The following is a 19,406-nucleotide window of genomic DNA, read 5'->3' as shown; positions in this document are numbered from 1 at the left end:
TATTAGTAACCATGTAGAATGAAGGTGGATATATCGTAATGTAACTTAATTTCGGGCACTTTGTCTGATAGAGTGAAAATTGGGGTGGAGGCACTGCACTTAAACAGGACTGGTGTGACAGCCAATAATTATGGGATGCACTGAACGAACGCAAGTAGCGTCTGCCCCCTTCTTTTCTCAATTACTTCTTTTTTTTTTTTTTTTTTTTTTTTTTTTTTTTTTAAAAAAAAATATAATTTATCATATATTTGGCTCAAAGAAGAAAATACTTATTAAACAGAAAAAAGAGAAATGTCTATACCCTTACAACCCTCATCGCCTTCAGCTAGACAATTGAGACAACCTTCACCTACATCTCCTTCTTATGCTGAACATCAATATAAAAGAAACTTGTTGGACGATGTAAAGCTTTGGCCAGAAAGTAAAGTTACTGACTGGCTTTGTAACCAATCACTTGGAAGGTTCAGTCAAAAGTTTATAGGTATTTTCCAAGGATAAAGCGAACAACTTAAAAAAGTACTAACTGGACCCCCCAATGTAGAACACAACATCACAGGTTCCGTGTTACTTGATTTAGATTACGAAGCCATTAAAGCCATGGATATAAAAACTGTAGGCGAGAGAGTTAGGCTGTTGGTTGCTATCAAATCGCTTCGCCAGGAATGTTATCTTGCTGCTTCGTTAGCTGCAAGAACACCCACGAGAGTAAGGGAAGGCCTTTGAAAAGAGTATTTTAGTTTCCTAACTCCTCTTTTTGTAGTTACATCACAATTTAGACTCCAGCATGCGACAAGGATTCATGACTCCTACCAATGATTCCAAACATGAAGGTTTTAATGTCACGACAGAGAAAATTTCTAAATCGTCAGAAACCAGCAGTGCTAAAAGTTTACTGAATCGATCGAATTCATTTTCAAGATTCCTTGGAAGATCTGAATCCAAACGATCTCAGCGAAAGGAAGCCAGCCAACAACAACAATTAAATAATACAAGTGTTTCTAACCTACAAAGCGGACCACCACAACAAAACTCAGACATATATTCGCTAAACCCGTCCAGTCCCAAAATGATGCAAAAGGTACCCAAAAACAGATTTTTTATTTTCCTTAATCGGGAGCGGGAAGACCTATTTTAACTTTTTGAAAAACAGCGAAATTCATTGGAGGGGGGTATTATGTCTATGGAAAAGGTAAAGCAAACATGTGTAAAAGTATTTGGCGAGGATGGACAAACGCGGATCGTGAATGTACATACAGCGAGTGAAGCCAAAGCCATCATGGCTAAAGTTCTGCATAAATTTGGTATTGACGAATCGAGTGCCGATAGTTATTGTATTTTTGTCGGTTCGAGTACAAATGGTGAAGCACGCGCTTTATCAGATCAAGAATTAATTGATATATGTAGATCCACAGACCGACCCGAAAAAGAGCGTTTAATTTTGAGGAAAAGACACTTATATCCTACACACGAAGAATTCAAAAGAAAGGGCACGATCAATGCCAATCGAAGACAACAGTATCAACAAAAAGATGATATAGCAGGTAGTAAACCTTCTTCCCCGCTTTATAACGGAGGTTGGTCTCAACAGAGTCTGTCTACACTCAATAAACCAGATTATATATCCAATAGATCAAGCCACGTTGGCTCCTTTCGCTCTCAAAATACCACCACACTCAGTAGTAGTAACAGCACAAGAGGACGTCGAAGATTCTTTGGCGAACGTCCTCCTTCTGAAGTCATCTCTTCCAACCTGCAATCATTTTTTCCCAATCATAATCCCGAAATTTTAGAAACTGCGGGTATTAAAGCACAGCGATTATCCATGACACGACGAAATTCTGCACTAAGCAGAATGGAACCCAGAAACTATAGAAACAGCGTGCTTCCCGAACTAGTGTCGGTTCTAGGTGTAGATTTGGATAAGTTTTTGGAAGAAGAAGAGGAGGAGCATGATGATGATGATTATGATAGTTTCTTGAGTAGCATCAGTAGTGATGATAGTGACGAAGAAGAGGAAGTGGCTGTAGAAACAAAACAAATCAATGATACCCCAACAACTCATCTAGATTTGGTAGATGACGATGTACCTGTTCATCCTGCAGAGCTATCTGCTGTTTTACCGTCCTCAAATCATCTCGATATGACTGTACCTTCAGTCAACCAAAGAAGGTCGTCAAGTTTATTCTATTTAAATGAATACAAGTCATACAAACCAGCCATTGAAGATAGTATGTATCATTTATTGTAATACATATGTTCATGTTTATATTTATGTATATTTAATAACACACTGGACAATTAGCAAAAGAAATATCTGAAGAAGAACCAACCACACCTAAAAAACTTGAAACTCCAGAATCTGCTGTCATCACATCTCCAGCCATTCCAGTAATTCCAGTAATTCGTGAACCAGCTGTCACTACCCCAACCACTATCCGACCCAAGCACCCTCCAGAAACATGGATGAAAGGATCTTTGATTGGAAGAGGTACCTTTGGCGATGTGTACTTGGGATTAAATCCAATCAGTGGCGAATTGATGGCTGTGAAACAAGTGGAACTGCCTGTGGAAAACTCTGCTACGGAAGAGCGTAAAAAATTGATGGTAGAGGCATTGCGCCGAGAAATTGGATTATTACGTGAACTGGAACACGAGAATATTGTTCAATATTTAGGATCACAAACAGATGATTGTTACTTTAGTATATTTCTAGAGTATGTACCGGGTGGATCTGTTGCAGGATTATTATCGAGTTATGGCGCGTTTCAAGAACCTCTAGTGAAGAGTTTTGTGCGACAGATCTTGAAGGGGTTAAACTATTTACATGAAAAAGATATTGTGCATCGCGACATTAAGGGTGCTAATGTGTTGGTAGATAATAAGGGAGGCGTGAAAATCACAGATTTCGGTATCTCGAAAAAAGTGGAGGAGAATATTATACTTCAGGGACAAACAGCCAATGCTGCGCATAGACCAAGTTTACAAGGAAGTATATATTGGATGGCCCCGGAAGTCGTAAAACAAACCCAATATACACGTAAAGCAGATATCTGGTCATTAGGTTGTATGGTGGTTGAAATGTTTACAGGTGACCATCCATTCCCAGAGTTCTCCCAAATGCAGGCAATTTTTCAGATTGGCTGTTATACCGCACCTAATATCCCTACTAATTTAAGTAAAGATGCTCAAGACTTTCTAAGATGCACTTTCCAGTTGTAAGTGGTCCCCTTAGGAGTAGTTTATGCTGTTCATTATTAACACATTTTCTCTTAGAAAACATGAAGAAAGACCCTCAGCGAAAGAACTTTTAAAGCATCCCTTTTTATTTGAAGAGCCACTATTCGAAGAAGAATTGGATCCTTGAATTAAGCACTATTTATTTACCCAAACACGAAAATAAAATACAATTAAAACGTGATTTTTCGAATAAGCATTACTTGATCATTGTAGTTTCTGCAAATTAAGACGATGACAGCAATATATATATATATAAAAATCAAGAAAAAAAAAAAGATAGTAAAAGTTTATGGAAAGAAGAATACAGAGTAGAAAACAGTAAGGAAAGAAAAGAAAAATTATTTATACATATCCCTTCTTTTGAAGAATAGATCTAGTCTCGGGTGAAATAGAGTTCCACAATTGGTTACGTGTGTTTTCATCAAGACCACCCAAGATAATCTTCAAGTTGTTAACCATGCGAGCAGAGATCTCAGCAGGAAGAATGTCAGCAGCTAAAACTTCGCTAAAGATCTTGACGATGTGAGGAATATTAGCATTGTTAGGACCTAAAATGCTGGGATGGTTTTGTTCTAACAAATCCAAAAGGTAGGTATAGACAATAGGAGCCTCTTGGTCATCATTCACAATAGGTAAGGTGTTGAGCCATGCTGATAAGACAGGGTCCAAGTTAAATTTGGAGCTATTGAATTTACAGATCTTGGCAATAGCAGAGATAGCATTTTCTGTGACATAAACAGTACCATCTTCGCGGGAATCAGGTGCATTGATTAAAGCAAACAAATGCTCCAAAGCAGCAGCACAAGCGTCAGCATATTGAGGACCACCAAATTGACCCATCACACCAACACCATAAGCAGAGGCTTGACGAACTTCGGTAGCCTTGTCAGCGACACCAGCAACCATTGCCTGCAAGAAGTAGTTGGAGTAATTGAAAGAAGCAGGTCCTGTGAACTCAACAACGTCATCGAAAACACAGATGGCCCATTGACGAGCAGCGTTATTAGGATGAGCCAAGAATTGAACAACAAGGGGAAGCATTTTATCGAAATAAGGTAAGAAGCTAGGACCCAAAGCCTTAAAGAGGGATTGCATAGCACGAGCTAATTCGCTCAAGGCATCTTCTTCAGTAGCTTCTTCATCAGCCATTTGTTCCTCATCGTCAGCATCATATTCACCAGCCTCTTTTTCTTGTTCACGTTCAGTCAAACGTTCGAGGAACTTCTTTAATTGTTCATCAGTTCCCTTGACGAAACTTTCGATTTGGGCAGGTTGAAGACAATGTTCACCCAAGACATCAAGACACTCAGAGAAAGTAGAGTAGGTTTGAGCCAAAAAGGTGATATCGTCTTCGATTGTCATGATCTTGACAAGTTTCTCGAAAATAGTATTCCACATGTTGGCTAATTCAGCGGGGGCAACGTTGGCATCCTTAGCATCCTTGAGGAGAACAGGGATAAGAGCAGCGGCAGCGTGTCTAACACCATCATGGAAGTAAAACTTGAGCAAAGGTAAGGCAAGTTCAAGCACTTCACCAACATAAGGCAAGAAGCCAGCTCCCAAGTCACGAGCATAACTGACAAGCATTTCGATGGCAGTATGCTTTTCCTCCAAAACAGAAGTCTTGATACCAATTTGTTGACCATTGATGCCAACAAACTCCCATCCATCATCAGTAGGGTACTTGGAATCAACATCTTCTTCCTCAGGATCAACAAAGGTGAACTCGGGTGTAAGCTTAGCAGATGCCAAAAGAGGAGGCATGATGTTGGGAAGATAAGGTAAGAAGTCTTGACCCATCATCTTACACATACGAGCCCAGGCAGCTAAAAGGTAAGTGGTTTGGACATCATCAGCTTCGGTCACAGATTGTTGAATTTCAGCCAAGATGTTAATGAAACTGATAGTATAGGGAGCAAAGACATCCTTTCCGATAGCGAGACCAATGAGAGAGGCACACTCAATAGCTCTTGAACGCAAAAGACGGTATTGCTTATCGCTAGCTTGACGAAGAATATCGAGCAAAAGAGGCATGATAACGCTGTGATACTTGTTGAATCTATCTTCAGCACAATCAGCGACGGTAGCAATGGTGGTAATGGCTTGCTCCTGGACGTAAGTCTTGGAAGTTTTGAGAAGGATCAAAAGACGTTCAAAAATAGCATCAAGGTAAGGATCGAGAATCTTCTTGTCAGCTTCCTCACAGAAGTTAACCATAGCAGCGGCAGCATGAGCTTGAATACGAGGTTGAGGATCTTCCATGACGGGTAAAAGAGAAGAAACAATGATTTCGTGGAAATGCTTTTGGATATAAGGAGAGAAATCAGTGGATAATTGACCCAAAGCGTTACAGGCAGCATAACGAACACGAGGATGAGCATCCTTGAAAGAAGGTAAAATCATGTTAATGATGTTGCTCAATTCGGGCTTCATAATCTTGATGGATCCTTCAGCAATAGATGAAATGGCCATAAGAGCAGCACGACGCTGTTGCCATTCTCCAGATTGAAGCATTTGGGGGATATATCCGAAAGCAACAGGAACAACGGTCTTACCACCGAGTGTGCGGGCAACTCTATCCAAGGTACTCTCACCCATAACATAATTTTCCTCGTTGTCATCTTCTTCCAACTATTTGATACACATATCATTAAATATCATCTTACTCGAGATATAAAAAGATCAAAACTTACATCTTCGGTGGTGTACCAAGACTCGTCATCTTCAATATCTGTAATCATTTCCATTGCAACGGGAATAATTTCTTGAGCAAAGTTAGGAAGCTTACGGATCATGGGAGGAGCAGCTTCGGATAATGTCAACAATAATTCTAATGCAGTTTGACGGGTACGATCATCAAAAGACTTATCCTTGGCAATGTTAACCATAACACTGAGAACCTCGTTGAGAAGAGGGCGGAAAAGTTTGGGTGAGCTATCGGCTAATTCAATTAATACGACGAGACCATCAACAAGAGTTTGATCATCACGACTGGCAATAACAGGTGCCAAAGGCTATAAAAATAATCCACTGTCAACCAGCTGTTCTTTGATTGAATTTTTTATTTTATCTGTTACCTCGAGCATATGGGGCATTAAAGCAGCTAAACTCTTTTGGGTGGATTCGTCGGCTTGGATAATATAAGCGGCGGCGGCTTTCATAGCTTCCAAACGAACCTATATGTATATGACTGTCAGCTATTCGACTCTGTAAATATCAACAATACAATAAATCCTTACAGCTTGAGACTCGGGATCAGTCAAACTACTCATGAAAACATTCTTGACGGCATCTGTTGGTTGACCAGCAATAAGCTCGGGAACGGAAGCAAAAATACGGAAAGCAGATTCTCTGTGAGCGGCATTAGGAGATTGAGTGCACTCGAATAAAGCTTTCAACAAAGTCTCCCATTTACCTGTTTAACCCAACCACAAATATTAGTATTTGTTTATTTCGACACCATTTATATCAGCTCACCTCCTTCGTTTAAATCAGATCTGGCAACTTCAGCAATAGTATCAGAGATCTTGTGTCTAGTACTTTGATCAGATTCGTTAGCAAGGGCAACTAATAAAAGGTCCTTAACACCTTGACGGGTGGTTTCTTGAACCATATCCCAAAGACGTGTATCAGGATTAGCACTGGATGTAAATTGCTTGTAGGCTAAACGACGGAGCAAAACACTGCAGTGAGAACGAAGCTGTAAAAAAGTCAATATTATACATCATATAAAAAGGGCTTTATTATCTTACTTGAACTTCGGTATTAGTTGCGACAAACTGAGAAAGACCCAAGAGTAAGAGATCAGGTTGTTGAGCAACCCAGTGATCGTTTAATTGGGATTCGGCAGCAGTTCTACAAGACAAAAAAAAAAGAGATGAAAGCTGTTAGTTCTCGGAAAAACTCTATTTTTTTTTTTTGCTAAACATTTTGCATACCTTTGATTATTATCGGTAGATAAAAGGCTGGTAAGAACTGGAGCAAGTTGCTGAAGAACGTCAGCAGAAACAGGTGCTTGTGCCATTGTGCCTGTTGGATAAATAATTCTTAATAAAAAGAAGAGCTGGTAAAAAAAAAGGGAAAAAACAAATTAAAACCAAAAAAAAAAAAAAAAAAAAAAAATTGGAACACAAAAACCGTGACTTGTTTTCTTTTTTCCTTCTACTTCCTTGCTGTCAGTGCACTCTTTCATCGCCACTCTATCACTCCACTCCTACCCGCCCGCGAGTGTGGTACTGTAATTACTGGTAGTCTGGTAAATTATAATTACCTCAGTTAACTTTGACTGATTATCTATATAAGTTACTGCTCTCTCATCTGTAGATATATAACTTTAATATCAACAAGAAAACTCACTACTTCAGAAACTGACCACTTTAGTCGTTAAAACTCTTATGAAATGTCACATAATGGGGATAATGTACGTGGGTGATATCGCAGCGAAATTTTAATATTCCAGTACGAAATTGGAATACATTCAAGTATGTACAATTTGAGAATTGCGGCAGATATTCTGATGATAATGAAGCTACACACTTTTATTTTAGCATTAAGATTCGATATATTAAAATATTTATTTATCTAACGAGTAGACAGGTTCATATAGCCTTCTCCCACTTGCTGAATTTGTTGCAAAAACGTTCTTGAATTATGCACACAATTTCCACCGAGGACAATTCGAATGCCAGGAGTGGACGCATTTAGTTGTGCGATATATTTGGCTTCTTCAAACGTTGTACCACCCACCATAAATACAATAATGTCTTGTGGTCTTTCTCGAGCATATTGTGCATTTTCTGTCACAAAAGGGTAATCTGTATCCTTAAGTCGAGCCTTGATGAGCAAATCCAATGTATCAGCTAATAAAGGTGTATGTTGCGTATATACATTCTCAACACCCTTTAATCCTTTCAATGCACTTTTTCCTCTGGATAGGAATGACTGATTTGAGAACAGGTCATCCTGTCTTTGCTGATATCCGGCATAAAACAATAAAGCAGGTACTAACTAATAACACAAATATTGATTTTTAGAAAGCTTTTTTTTCCCGCAATTTTTAAAAAGAAACTTACTGCACTCTTTCTCTCGCTAATGCCTACTCGGTCCAATAGATCAATCAAAGATTTGACAGAATTGTTTGCTAATCTTTCGTATCTCAATGCATACAATAAGACCAATCTTACTTTGGCATCTTCTGAGATATTTGGTGACTCTATCAATTTTTGAATGCCCTTTAAATCCGAATTGTGATTCTCATTACAAGCTAAACCTTGTTCCAATTCACTAATTTCCAAGAGATGGTCTTGGGCCACACGTCTACTTAACTCACTCACCAGTGCTACATGTTTGGAAACATTACCAGATAGCTTTCTAAATTCAGGGTACTCCTCAACAAATCGTTTCATGTCGGCAATCGATTCAATATTCATGTTGGATTTGGTCTTGCTTTGGTATTCATCCACGTATTGTTTAATAGTGGCACCCAGATCACCCAGATTGAAATACATTGATTTTTTGAAAAATGGATCTTGATCAGGGGATAGAACAATTTCCTAAGATTTTGTCTTAGCATTCAGCATCTTTGTCTCAATGCAATTTCCCTTTACCTTTAATTCACTTTTTACTTCAGGTACATTGGTCATATCAACTCGTCCATGATGAATTCCAATCAATTCATGCACCATAGCCTGATACGTCCACTGTGTTAAAAGAGGAGTAACTGGATCATTTCTTCTATCCAAAATTAAGAGGATGGGTGGTGTATCAGTTCTTCTAAAATCAAACAGTTGACCTTCTGCCATAATCGTATTTTGTATTTCGCAGGCTAATTTCTTAGCCATGGCACTTGCTCTTTCAAAACGAATGATGGGTTTCTTTTTCAAACTGAGAAGAACAGCAGACACACCGCGTACGGTTTGCTCAAAAGTATCAGGATCCCAACTATTCACACTATTTCCAAAGAAATGACGTGAGTCTTGACCCAATGAAAATAAATCGGGATTGATAGCAAGATAATCGCCGTAATATTCTTGTACTTCACGAATAACTTCATTCTCGTCCACCTCTGCCAACTGTTCGATATCCGACTTACGTAATGAATTACTAAAGTCTGCAATGAAAAAAAAGATGGTCAGCTTACGACATTCAGTTTGCACAGTTTTCGTTATTTTTACATAAGTAATAGTCTCCATAGGCGGGTTCTTTCAATTCAGCAATAAGATACTGAAGAGTCTCGCGCGTAGGTCTCAAGAAACAAATGCATTTTAAATGCTTCATCTTGTCTCTGTTTCGGTTATCTATTCTGTCGATTAAGTAACATTCTTTGGTGAGTAATGTGGATTGAGTTGTCACGAGTGATATGATGGGTGTCTACAGTAAAAAGCACAATTAGCACAGAGGAGCCGGAAACAAAAACAAAAGAAGTGTAGTGTGCCTTACAGTTTCTGTATCTAGCAATAGGGCTTTCATACCCGGCACATCATTGATCATTTTGTCCGCATAATGCTGAATTGCCTTGATGACATCCATTGTTTTATGTTAAAGAAAATGCGGTGATACGAAAAAGAGAAAGAATAAGTGTACAGTCGTTCCAGCAACAAAGGGCGACTTTTTGAAACCTTATTGGACGCTTTTTGAAATTCATTTGGGCATTTTTTGTAAGATATATTTGGTCATTGCTGTACAATGGTTTGGCAATTATTCTTGAAACTGTCTTAAATGGTTTAATGACAACATAGCTAATATGTTATCCTTGTCATGAAAGCTTTGTTATTGAGTATCTTGCATTCCTTTGTTTAAATTCTATCGAAGTCCTAAAATGATTGTTATCATTGGTTAGTTTTAGAAGTCGCACAGCATTTTTTTTTTTTTTTTTTTTTTTTTTTTTGTTACCAATATATGGTGTTCAGCATTTGGTCAATAACAACATTTGACACCGAGATAAAGCTAAAAGGCTATGACCTTTGAGAAGAATCAGATATGTGTCAGATTAGAAATATATACAAATTACCTTGGTGTTTCCAAAAAGTAAGTAAGCAATAAGCTACATACCTTGCCCAAGACAGCATGTACAAGATAACAGAAATACTGGCTTAAATAATGCTGACGAGGTATTACCAGATCAGTGATCTTTGACATATTTAACATACTGATTGTATAAGTAAATTAGAACATCAATCAAGCTGCGGGTGTGGATCTTGATGTTGATTTCACCGAAGATAGTGACGATATTGATGAAACTCAACTTCGTGATGAGCTCACAGAGGAGTAATTTAATGCTCTTGAAAATAACATGTCCAATATATCTGAGAAAGAATTGCCTGATAATTATCCTGGAGATATACAAGACAATCTCGAAAGTGGAAATGTACCAAGATGGTATATGTATTAATGGCACATTTTGGATCAACCTTTTAAGCGTTTCTTTAACTTTGAAGCAAAAAATTAATCGCGAGCTGCGTTACAGCCCAAGAGTATTTGTATGGCTCTCTCAATTTTTGACAAAGGCTTTTTTGCACTGTCCAACATGCTCAAAATTACTGCTAGCAAAAGAGGGGCCCAGAAAACAAAGGATCGAATAATAGTTGATCTGGATGAGTAAGTTACATAGTTGGTTTGGGACTATATAGTGCAGACTAAAAATAAACATTTTATCTAGTTGTTTCTATCTTTTGAGTGTTCGATTTAAATGTACAAGCAAAAAACCGTTCATATGTTTATGGAATATACATTTTCAATTATTTGACAATTGCGATCAAGGGCTCAGACTGATTTTCCAGCTGTGTATACGCATCATTCTGGCACAATCTCAAAATGTTGCTGGTCCTCATAGAATGCACCAAGTATTAAGAAAAAATCACACGGAAAAGTTCGATTCCATTCAATTCCAATACCCATCGATGTTTTTTATTGGCCGGCCACTTTGATGATGAACAGACCGCAAACTCATAAAAATAGCTTATGTTTTAAATCCCATTTATAGGATAATGCAGATTTTTTTTTATTTCGTTAAAGAGATTTAGTTGAGGTAAGTGCTGTTCTAGAAGCGATGGGTATCATGGAAGACATTTGGCTACCGCCACGTTGGGGTTTGAATGCTTTTGTGAGGGTTATATTTGAATTGATATATGCAGTGGTGGAGTAAAGATCATCATTTGTCAAGTCCGTAGTATTAGGTGTGTTATCAGGCGTATTGCTATTTTTCCTTGAAGAAGAGGATTTTTTTTGTAACTGTTGTTGCTTTTTACTTAGGGGCATAGATTGTGATGGTTTGATCTTTTTAGGCATGTTGTTATTACTGGTCGTGATAATGGCTGAGACGGCCCGTGATTTTAATTGTGGTTTTTTGTTTTGTACAACGATTGAGCCAATGCTTCCAACAGATGCGGGTCTGTTTTTCATGCGCTTGGAGACGGGTCGATCCACTGGTTCGGAACTAAGAAAACCGAAGAAAGTCTGATTTGCTTCTCTATCTGCAATTTCATCCAACTATATATAGAAATAGAACATGGTCAGTACACAAATATATCCAATTATCATTGTTTTTTTTTCTTTTTGTTACCAAGGTATCAAGGTATCGACGCTCTCCAATCATAACTGGCTTACCAGCCAATTTTTCGAACTCTCCAATAGCTTTAATCAAGGCACGGTCCAATTGTAACAAGCGAGGTAAACATGTATTACGCCATTTTTCTTCTTCAATTAAACGAAATGACGCCTGAAAGAGACGTTTGGGATCAGAGGCAGTTTTTTCAAAGTCAATCATTTTCTAATCATGAATCGTTTAATATAAACAAAATATAAATCTTTGCATGAAAGTTTTTTTTTTTACCTGTATTAAATCCTTCCGTTCTTTCATCAGGGCTTTTAAGGCTTGTCCCTCATAGTGAATACTTTTTAAATAGGTCATGTGATTATCCACTTCGGCCTTGATTTCCAATTTTGTATCTAGAAAAAAAAATGAGTAAATCTGTTTTGGGTTGTTTACTGTATACATACTTTTATCATAAAGGGATGTTATGAATTCCTTTCGTTCTATTTCTGATAGGAGACAAGCATCCCATAAGGGTATTAATTGGTCCTTGAACTAAATAACAAGTTTTTTTTTCAGCATTTAGGAGTTTTATAACTGAATATTGATGTTGGTTACCTGTTGGATGTATTTATCGAACACACTTTTTACTAACGGTTCGATACTATCGACAATATTTTTAAGCTTTTTCAGGATTAAATTAGTTGCATATCGATTATTAGAAATAAACATATAATACTTTACTGTTTGCATATCTTTGTTACTTAGGGATGTTGGTATCGTGGGTCGTTCTAATATTGGAATATTGAATTCTTCCCAGACAGCCTTTACTTTGATTACAGACTTGTGATATAACTGATATCTTTGATCAAATATTGACTTTAATGCTTCGTTTTTGGTATAAAGAATGTCCAATGTATCCTGGGATAATTTTAATTCGTTCGTAGGATGTTCGTAATATGAAAATGCAGCATCTTGCGTTGTGATGTTATAAATGTCGATATCTAATGGAAAGTTCTCAAATAAGGCAGCTAATGACACTTCAATAGGGTCCAGGTTAGTCTTCTCATAGTTCAAAATATGCCAGTAATAATGAATTGTCTTGACAAGCATATCAAATTTTACTAGTCTTGAACTCTATTATGATATTAAATGTTGATACATTTTACATCCAACGATATACACATGCAAAGAAAAAAACGTGGTGTATTTTTGGGTACTTACTCTTGTTTCCTGCAAGTCACGTACTTCGCAACTAATCTATTAAATAATACAATGAGTAAAAATAGTATAAAGCAGGGTGTTGTGCGAAATAAGGGTTATAGATACGCCGAATATCAAGGGATTAGCTACTTACTAATTGTATGGTTGCCCAAGAAAGATCTTGATTGAGATACTCCTATATAAAAATGGGATATTGAGTTAAAAAAGAATAACAAACTACTTTAACTTACCTCAGTTTCCTTGAATTTAAATGGGATTACCAGTTCTTTACATAATTTCTGAATTAGCGATAACCAGTCTGTTACATGTAACTGTCGAATCGATATTTCCTATAAATAACATTTAATACTAAAATGTAAAACTTATAAACATTCCATACATGACTCAGTCTAGAGTCCAACTCGATTAAAGCTCTCTCTTTAGGATAAGTCGGATTTAAACTGTTGTAAATGGTCAACATATCTGGAGAGAGAGTAAAGTTATCATCCACGATACTCGTATTTAACATGTTCTCAAGTGAGACTCCTAATAAGTTGGATGCATATTCGATATTTGCCTAAATACTTTTTGTTATGCAAAAATAAAAAAAAAAAAAAAAAAAAAATAAAATAAAAAATTATTACCAAGACGTCTTCAATATTTGCCGATAATAGAGTCTTTTCTTTTCGTTCTTGTGAAATTAAGCTTTCTAGTTCTGCAATGACAGACTGTTGGAAGAAGGTTAGTTAGCAATGTCCCATTAAGAATAAGAATGGTAACCAACTTCGAGTTTTTTATTTATTGTACAAGCATCAACATCAAGAGAGGTCCATAATGAAAATAAAGTCGAAAGGTGAGGGTAAAGTACATTCATGTGTGTGATAGTTTAGTAGAGAAGAAAGAGAAGTGGAGTAAAGAGGGAAAAAAAAAGAGGAATTATATTCGTTGTGACTTATAATTTATATGTAGAACACGAATTTAACTGTGTTAAGCCCCTTTTTTTTTCCTTCTTCTTTGCACCACTGCTAAATATAACCAAGGATAACGTGATAATAAATGAAACACTTGTTGAATTTATGCATCTTTTCGTAAATATTTGTGTTTTTATTTTTTTTTCAAGCAACCAAAGTATTTATAAACTGTTCAATGTCCACCACTTTAAATTCTGTTGTCGGTAACCCATCCACAACTCTTTGTTTGGAAAAGTTGTTTAATTGTTGGAATGATTTTAATAGATCACCATCCAAATAATTACTGTCTTGTTCCGTATTATAATGAATCGTTGGTTTGAAATTCCTCCATAACGTATGATCCAGTCCACCAATATTATTGAATTCTTTTAATATACAATCTTGAATTTGCTTGAAAAAAAGGTACGAATCCTCGGATATAGTCTTAACCGTTCCAATAGATCCGTGAATTGTCGCAAAAGTAAATGGGCTATACGTTGCTGTGATTCGTGATCGAGTGGCATTTGTATCTTCTTGTTTCGTCAGATTAGATAATACATCCATTAAAATATCTTGTCTACAACAATTAATTAGTGATCCAATGTGAAATCCACCTTCCAAAGTCAATCGCTTGACTTCTCCAATAGGCATTGTATAGCTGCTGGAAGAAGATTTGGGAATAGGTTGTCGGGTCATATCCACAGTTAATGTAAAGAGGTTGTTTTTATCATCGGCTGCGATATACACGCTTTCGCTGATAAATTTGACAGCTGTCAACCACGCTGGTTTGGTGTCATTAGCGTACAATTTTAATGACAAAGGATCCTTTTCCGTCATTTCCAATACCGATACAGATTGCATTAAATCTCCAACCAATACGCGATTACCAAATGTATCTAGATTTAATGCTATCACATTATTATGAAGATTGGATTTAAATTCGATTCTTTCGCCCATGGGTAAGTCCGGCTGAAACTTTTGCAGTGTATAAATCTAAAAAAGAAAGATGGAGCTTAATTTTCTCCTGACACTACTTTATATTCTTTGTTGCTATACTTACAGATCCGTTCACTGACGCAACCATGGAATTTTGGAATGCTTTCATGCTATACACAACACCAGGTACTGATACTTGATCAAGTAACTCACACTGACTATTCTCTTTAAAATCAAATACAAGAATTCGACCAGTATCATGATCCGGGTCATCTTCTTTTTCGATGATGGTTCCGACAAACAAATACTCTTGATTTGGGTAAGCACTGAATTTAGCTACAGCCAGACTTTGGACAACTTCATTTGTTGGTAGACTGTAACTGTCTATAGCTATAAAAAAAAATACATACACACACGTAAACAATTCGTCAAGGAATGAACACTTGCATAAACCAAAAGTCGTACTAACCTTTAAATGTCTGTGCGTCAAGAATTTGGATTTTTCCAATACGCTTAACATACTCATTATTCACATCTTTTTGGCTAGTGACAGTACCTACAGCTAAAAATTTAGACACGGGGAAATATTCGATATTGGTGGGCATTTCTCCGTCAAGTTCAATTTTTGTATGATGGAGTTTTTGACCGGAATCCGTTTGACCAAATAACAGGCCTTTATCAGTCATCAATATAAGCATATTGTCAAAAGGAGCTAGTGCATAAACATTCTGTGTAGATGTACACCGAAAACGTAAGTAAAGAGTAAATACAAGTAGTCTCGTGACTTTTTCTTACCTTTAAATTGACAATAGAAAAGAATAGAGTTCCATGCCAACTGCTGACGATGGTAGGTCGAATACCTGCAACAAAGATCTTTTGCTGTCCATCTTGAATAAAGGGGTACATTGCATTGCTGTAGGTTCCGACCATTGTTTGTCTCTGATCAGCCAACGTTGCGGCTGAGTCATTTTTTAATGTTATTTTGTAACTTAATAAAGTTCCGTCGCCTATATATTGATTGTCAATTAGAGTTTATGTTTGTTATTTGTAATTTTAATTTTGTATTCATACCTAATAGTATCATAAAGTATTGGACTCCTTCTAATCTAGTCAGAAGAACATCCTTTATTACGGGTATATGATCCAATGCAAGTTCAAGCACAGGGTTCAAATAGGGCAGCTGCATAATTCGGACTAAAGGCGTGGAGCACATACCAATTGTAACATAGTCTTTATCTGTACCATTCTCGTGTTTAAGGCTTAAATTTATGCATGCAATATCTGGAAATTGTTTGACACTATATACAGAAAGAAAACGGCGAGCTTAATGTAACTACATAGATATATATGTATATATTCTTACCTTGTTGGAATCAGTGCATTATCTGCAATTTCCAAATAAACAAGCATTCCTGTTCCATAACAGAGTACACATTGAGTTGCAGTTACTTTAGCCATCACAATCTTTTCCTGATAAGGTGGTTGCCATTCTGCTAATAATTGCACAGCTTCATGAGACACAAGACGAACGGATGATGGAGTGACTTGAATAATATTATTTCCTGGGGTCAATGCAGTAGCCAGCGTAATTTCATTTAACACTAATGCTCCAGTCGATTGATATTCTACCATTTCAAAGGGGTTTATTGGCTTTAAAAACATGGTTTCAAAAGCTGTTGAAACAACCAACAATTTCCCACCCAATGTCCAAATATCACTTGTTAATGGAATGTCCAAGATAAAATTTTCTGTAAATCCCACGCCATTTTCTACAATACGAAGACTACCATTTTTATCGACGCCCGAACAGCATACCATCGTTTGCTCTCCCTGTCCATCATAATCAAATAAACAGAAATCAACAATAGGTCCCAAATTCGAAAAGGTGCGAATGACTTCCACTGTATATTTTCTTAGGGTATTTGGAACAAGTTTTACAATACACGAGTCTGCTTGGCATGATCCAATATAAAGCAAATTGTTTCCTAAGTCGATAATCGTGTTTGGTAATGAAGCTTGACCGATAAGGGTACTAACTATTCCAGTCACCTTCATATTACTGATTTCCAACGTAAGCAAGTATAAATAGCCTTCTGAATCCCCTAAAATACACTGGTTGAAACTATCATGCAAAAACGTATGCCTAATACAAAAAATAAAGAGAGAGAGAGATAGGTGAGTTTACACTATGTCTCGATGCTCCTCTCTTTCATCCTCCTTACGCAGTGACTGTCACCAGATCAATACTTAATTCTTTGGTTCCTCCCGAGGTAAAATTGAGATCATGATATGAAATGATATATTCTCCAATAGCTAATATACCACCAATAGGTTCTGGTACAGAAACCAATGTATGCGTAGTAGCTTCGACTTTGCATGTCAATTTTTCATCGTTGATAATTTCGTTTGATCCAGGTTTGTACTTGAAAGCCTTGATATATTTTAACTCGCTTATTTCGCCTGACAAGGTGGCAATCGCTGAATGTTGAATTCCTTTAAGCGACACCATAGATGTTATATCAAATTCGTGCGTTCGAATCGGCATAGGTTTGAACGATTCTGTAGATGACTTTGGTGGTGTCACAGCGAATAAAATTCCTGTGAATGCACTGATAAAAACAGTGTTGGTTTCTTTGTCGACCGCGGTGCTAATAGGTTGATCAGATACACGTGCGTTTGTTTCCTCTAAAATGCCATGTCCTTCAGTAATAATCGACTGGGTAAGCGGACTGTAAGTCAAAACTGTAAAGTAATGTTGATCGGTCACCAAGAATAAAGAGCATGTGTTGCGAGACTAAGGCACAGAAAAAGAAAAAGGAGATCAGTCCGTGTTAAAAAAAAAAAAAAAAAAAAAAAAAATAGGAAGCAGTGTCAAGACTGAATCTTACTGTCAATTGCAAAACTTGAATGGAGCTGATCACACCAAAAATGTTGAACTTTGTAAATGTTTTTATGCCATTGAGCAGGACCTCATAAATTTCGATCGTAGATCCTTTGCTAAAACTGAGCATTAATAATTTTCTAATCAATACTGACTTCTTTTTTTTTTTACCAAATAATCAGGTTGTCTTCATTTGCATTGATGAATTTTCCTTTGGCTGCACAAGTAACTGCAGTTTCTGGGTTTATTGTTGTTACAACGTGGTGTTTATGCATGGCAGTTTCGAAAAGAAAGAGTGGGTATTTATTTATCAAGGTGGTAAAAAAAAAAAAAAGTGTTTCCACACAGTCTGAGTCTGTCGCGTCCAAAAACAGGTCACACGCGAAAGTCTCTTTACTGTCTGTTTGATAGAGTTCACATCTACAAGTTCATTTTAGATATTCAACAAGATAACCAGATAATACAAAGTATTTATCTTTACTATTGCGGTAAGAAGAGACGTTGAAAAAGAAAGGGTTGGGTTTTATTTTTTGAAATAATTTAACTCTTTATTTCATTAGAGAGATCTGTCATTTGCTTTTATATCTATATGCATCGTATTTGCCCTTTAGCCATGCTTCTCACTACATGGCTAATGAAAAATGAAAGTGTTCATTTCAAGTGTATATAAGAATCACCGCAAAAAGAAAGAGCACCAAACAAAGTTATGGGATAAAACTCGTTTCGTAACAGAATGGTTATATCTCCTTCTATGTTTGGCACATGTATGTCTCTCTTTTTCGCTCAAATCCAAGTTTTAATCATTACACTTTCACTTTTTTGTTTGTTTATAAAGTAACAAAAGATCAAAATAGCCCCATGTCTACTGTTATTTTTAACTGTTTTTCATTTTTCCTAGTCACGATCTTTATTCATACCCAGTTTCCCTCTGACGTTTTTGATGTTACAGTTCAGTGCTTTTATTGCAATGGGTTGTATTACAGAATTATCACGTTAAATTCAGACAAGCGAAAATTATTTTCAGACAAGCTCAAAAAAAAATCCAGGCTAAAATATATATTTTCAGACAAACGTAAAAAATTATTCAGACAAACGTAAAAATTGTTCAGACAAGTAAAAGTTTATACTAATTTAGATTCTTTATCAAGGCATTTATCCCAGTAAGTTTCAGAGTGTCGTATCCAACCAATGGAATCTTCTGTGGTGATAGTCTCACAGGTTGTTTTAATTCTAGGAGTTAAAGTGTCTAAAGTGGAAAGCAGATTTCTTTTGATGTGCTTCTTGATCTTGGACCAGCACTTCTCAATAGGATTCAAAAATGGTGAATATGGGGGCATATATAAAGGCTTATATCCCCTACTTTGGATTGCATCAACGACACAATGGATATAGTGAATTCGGCAATTATCAATGACGATATAAAAGCCATACTTATTGTGTCTGTCCAGGACATCCATGACTTTCATTTCACTGTTTCAATATTTCATAAGTATCAATCATCTCTAAAAGAAAAAGCTGAATTTATAATTCAGAATAAGAAAGAAGAGTCATTTAGAAGACACATTGTAAAGAGCCTGGATGCATTTGTTTAAATCGATAAAAACTAAAAGTAAGCTTTTGAAGATGTAATTTTTTCAGTAATTAGCAGAGCTATCGAAGCTTACACGCT

General features: G+C 36.6%; 5 protein-coding genes across 5 annotated transcripts; 1 reads left to right on the top strand and 4 right to left on the bottom strand.

Annotated features, from left to right (window-relative positions):
* Positions 1-188: 188 nt before the first annotated feature.
* On the top strand, positions 189-3,438 carry EV154DRAFT_504301 (kinase-like domain-containing protein). Its single transcript, XM_051601032.1, has 6 exons — positions 189-481; positions 542-705; positions 761-1,078; positions 1,151-2,228; positions 2,303-3,215; positions 3,274-3,438. The coding sequence occupies exons 1-6, from the start codon at positions 292-294 to the stop codon at positions 3,362-3,364; spliced, it is 2,754 nt and encodes a 917-aa protein (XP_051459030.1). The 5' UTR covers positions 189-291; the 3' UTR covers positions 3,365-3,438.
* On the bottom strand, positions 3,439-7,303 carry EV154DRAFT_504298 (armadillo-type protein). Its single transcript, XM_051601031.1, has 7 exons — positions 7,176-7,303; positions 6,990-7,092; positions 6,715-6,937; positions 6,477-6,652; positions 6,315-6,413; positions 5,931-6,251; positions 3,439-5,868 (listed from the first exon to the last, which is right to left on the bottom strand). Exons 1-7 carry the CDS (start codon positions 7,259-7,261, stop codon positions 3,580-3,582), a joined length of 3,297 nt encoding a protein of 1,098 aa, XP_051459029.1. The 5' UTR covers positions 7,262-7,303; the 3' UTR covers positions 3,439-3,579.
* A 449-nt stretch (positions 7,304-7,752) lies between these two features.
* Positions 7,753-9,848, bottom strand: EV154DRAFT_462284 (Sec1-like protein). Its single transcript, XM_051597586.1, has 5 exons — positions 9,676-9,848; positions 9,411-9,606; positions 8,844-9,346; positions 8,310-8,789; positions 7,753-8,244 (listed from the first exon to the last, which is right to left on the bottom strand). The coding sequence occupies exons 1-5, from the start codon at positions 9,763-9,765 to the stop codon at positions 7,819-7,821; spliced, it is 1,695 nt and encodes a 564-aa protein (XP_051459028.1). The 5' UTR covers positions 9,766-9,848; the 3' UTR covers positions 7,753-7,818.
* Positions 9,849-11,192: 1,344 nt separating this feature from the next.
* Positions 11,193-13,930, bottom strand: EV154DRAFT_504295 (microtubule associated protein-domain-containing protein). Its single transcript, XM_051601030.1, has 12 exons — positions 13,755-13,930; positions 13,615-13,698; positions 13,371-13,547; positions 13,222-13,320; positions 13,125-13,166; positions 12,992-13,027; positions 12,512-12,904; positions 12,386-12,451; positions 12,235-12,322; positions 12,068-12,183; positions 11,798-12,004; positions 11,193-11,724 (listed from the first exon to the last, which is right to left on the bottom strand). The coding sequence occupies exons 1-12, from the start codon at positions 13,842-13,844 to the stop codon at positions 11,245-11,247; spliced, it is 1,878 nt and encodes a 625-aa protein (XP_051459027.1). The 5' UTR covers positions 13,845-13,930; the 3' UTR covers positions 11,193-11,244.
* A 155-nt stretch (positions 13,931-14,085) lies between these two features.
* On the bottom strand, positions 14,086-18,210 carry EV154DRAFT_585827 (CPSF A subunit region-domain-containing protein; the record flags this gene model as incomplete). The annotated part of the gene is made up of 9 exons (XM_051606771.1): positions 17,909-18,210; positions 17,745-17,853; positions 17,079-17,650; positions 16,220-16,999; positions 15,928-16,154; positions 15,652-15,863; positions 15,326-15,584; positions 14,981-15,246; positions 14,086-14,913 (listed from the first exon to the last, which is right to left on the bottom strand). The coding sequence occupies exons 1-9, from the start codon at positions 18,010-18,012 to the stop codon at positions 14,086-14,088; spliced, it is 3,357 nt and encodes a 1,118-aa protein (XP_051459026.1). The 5' UTR covers positions 18,013-18,210.
* Positions 18,211-19,406: the final 1,196 nt, after the last annotated feature.

The sequence above is a fragment of the Mucor mucedo genome, assembly GCF_025094135.1.
Source record: "Mucor mucedo strain NRRL 3635 chromosome Unknown EV154scaffold_32, whole genome shotgun sequence".
Classification (NCBI taxonomy): Eukaryota; Fungi; Mucoromycota; class Mucoromycetes; order Mucorales; family Mucoraceae; genus Mucor; species Mucor mucedo.
Note: the sequence above shows the minus strand (reverse complement) of the source record. Positions and strands in the feature narration are given on the sequence as shown.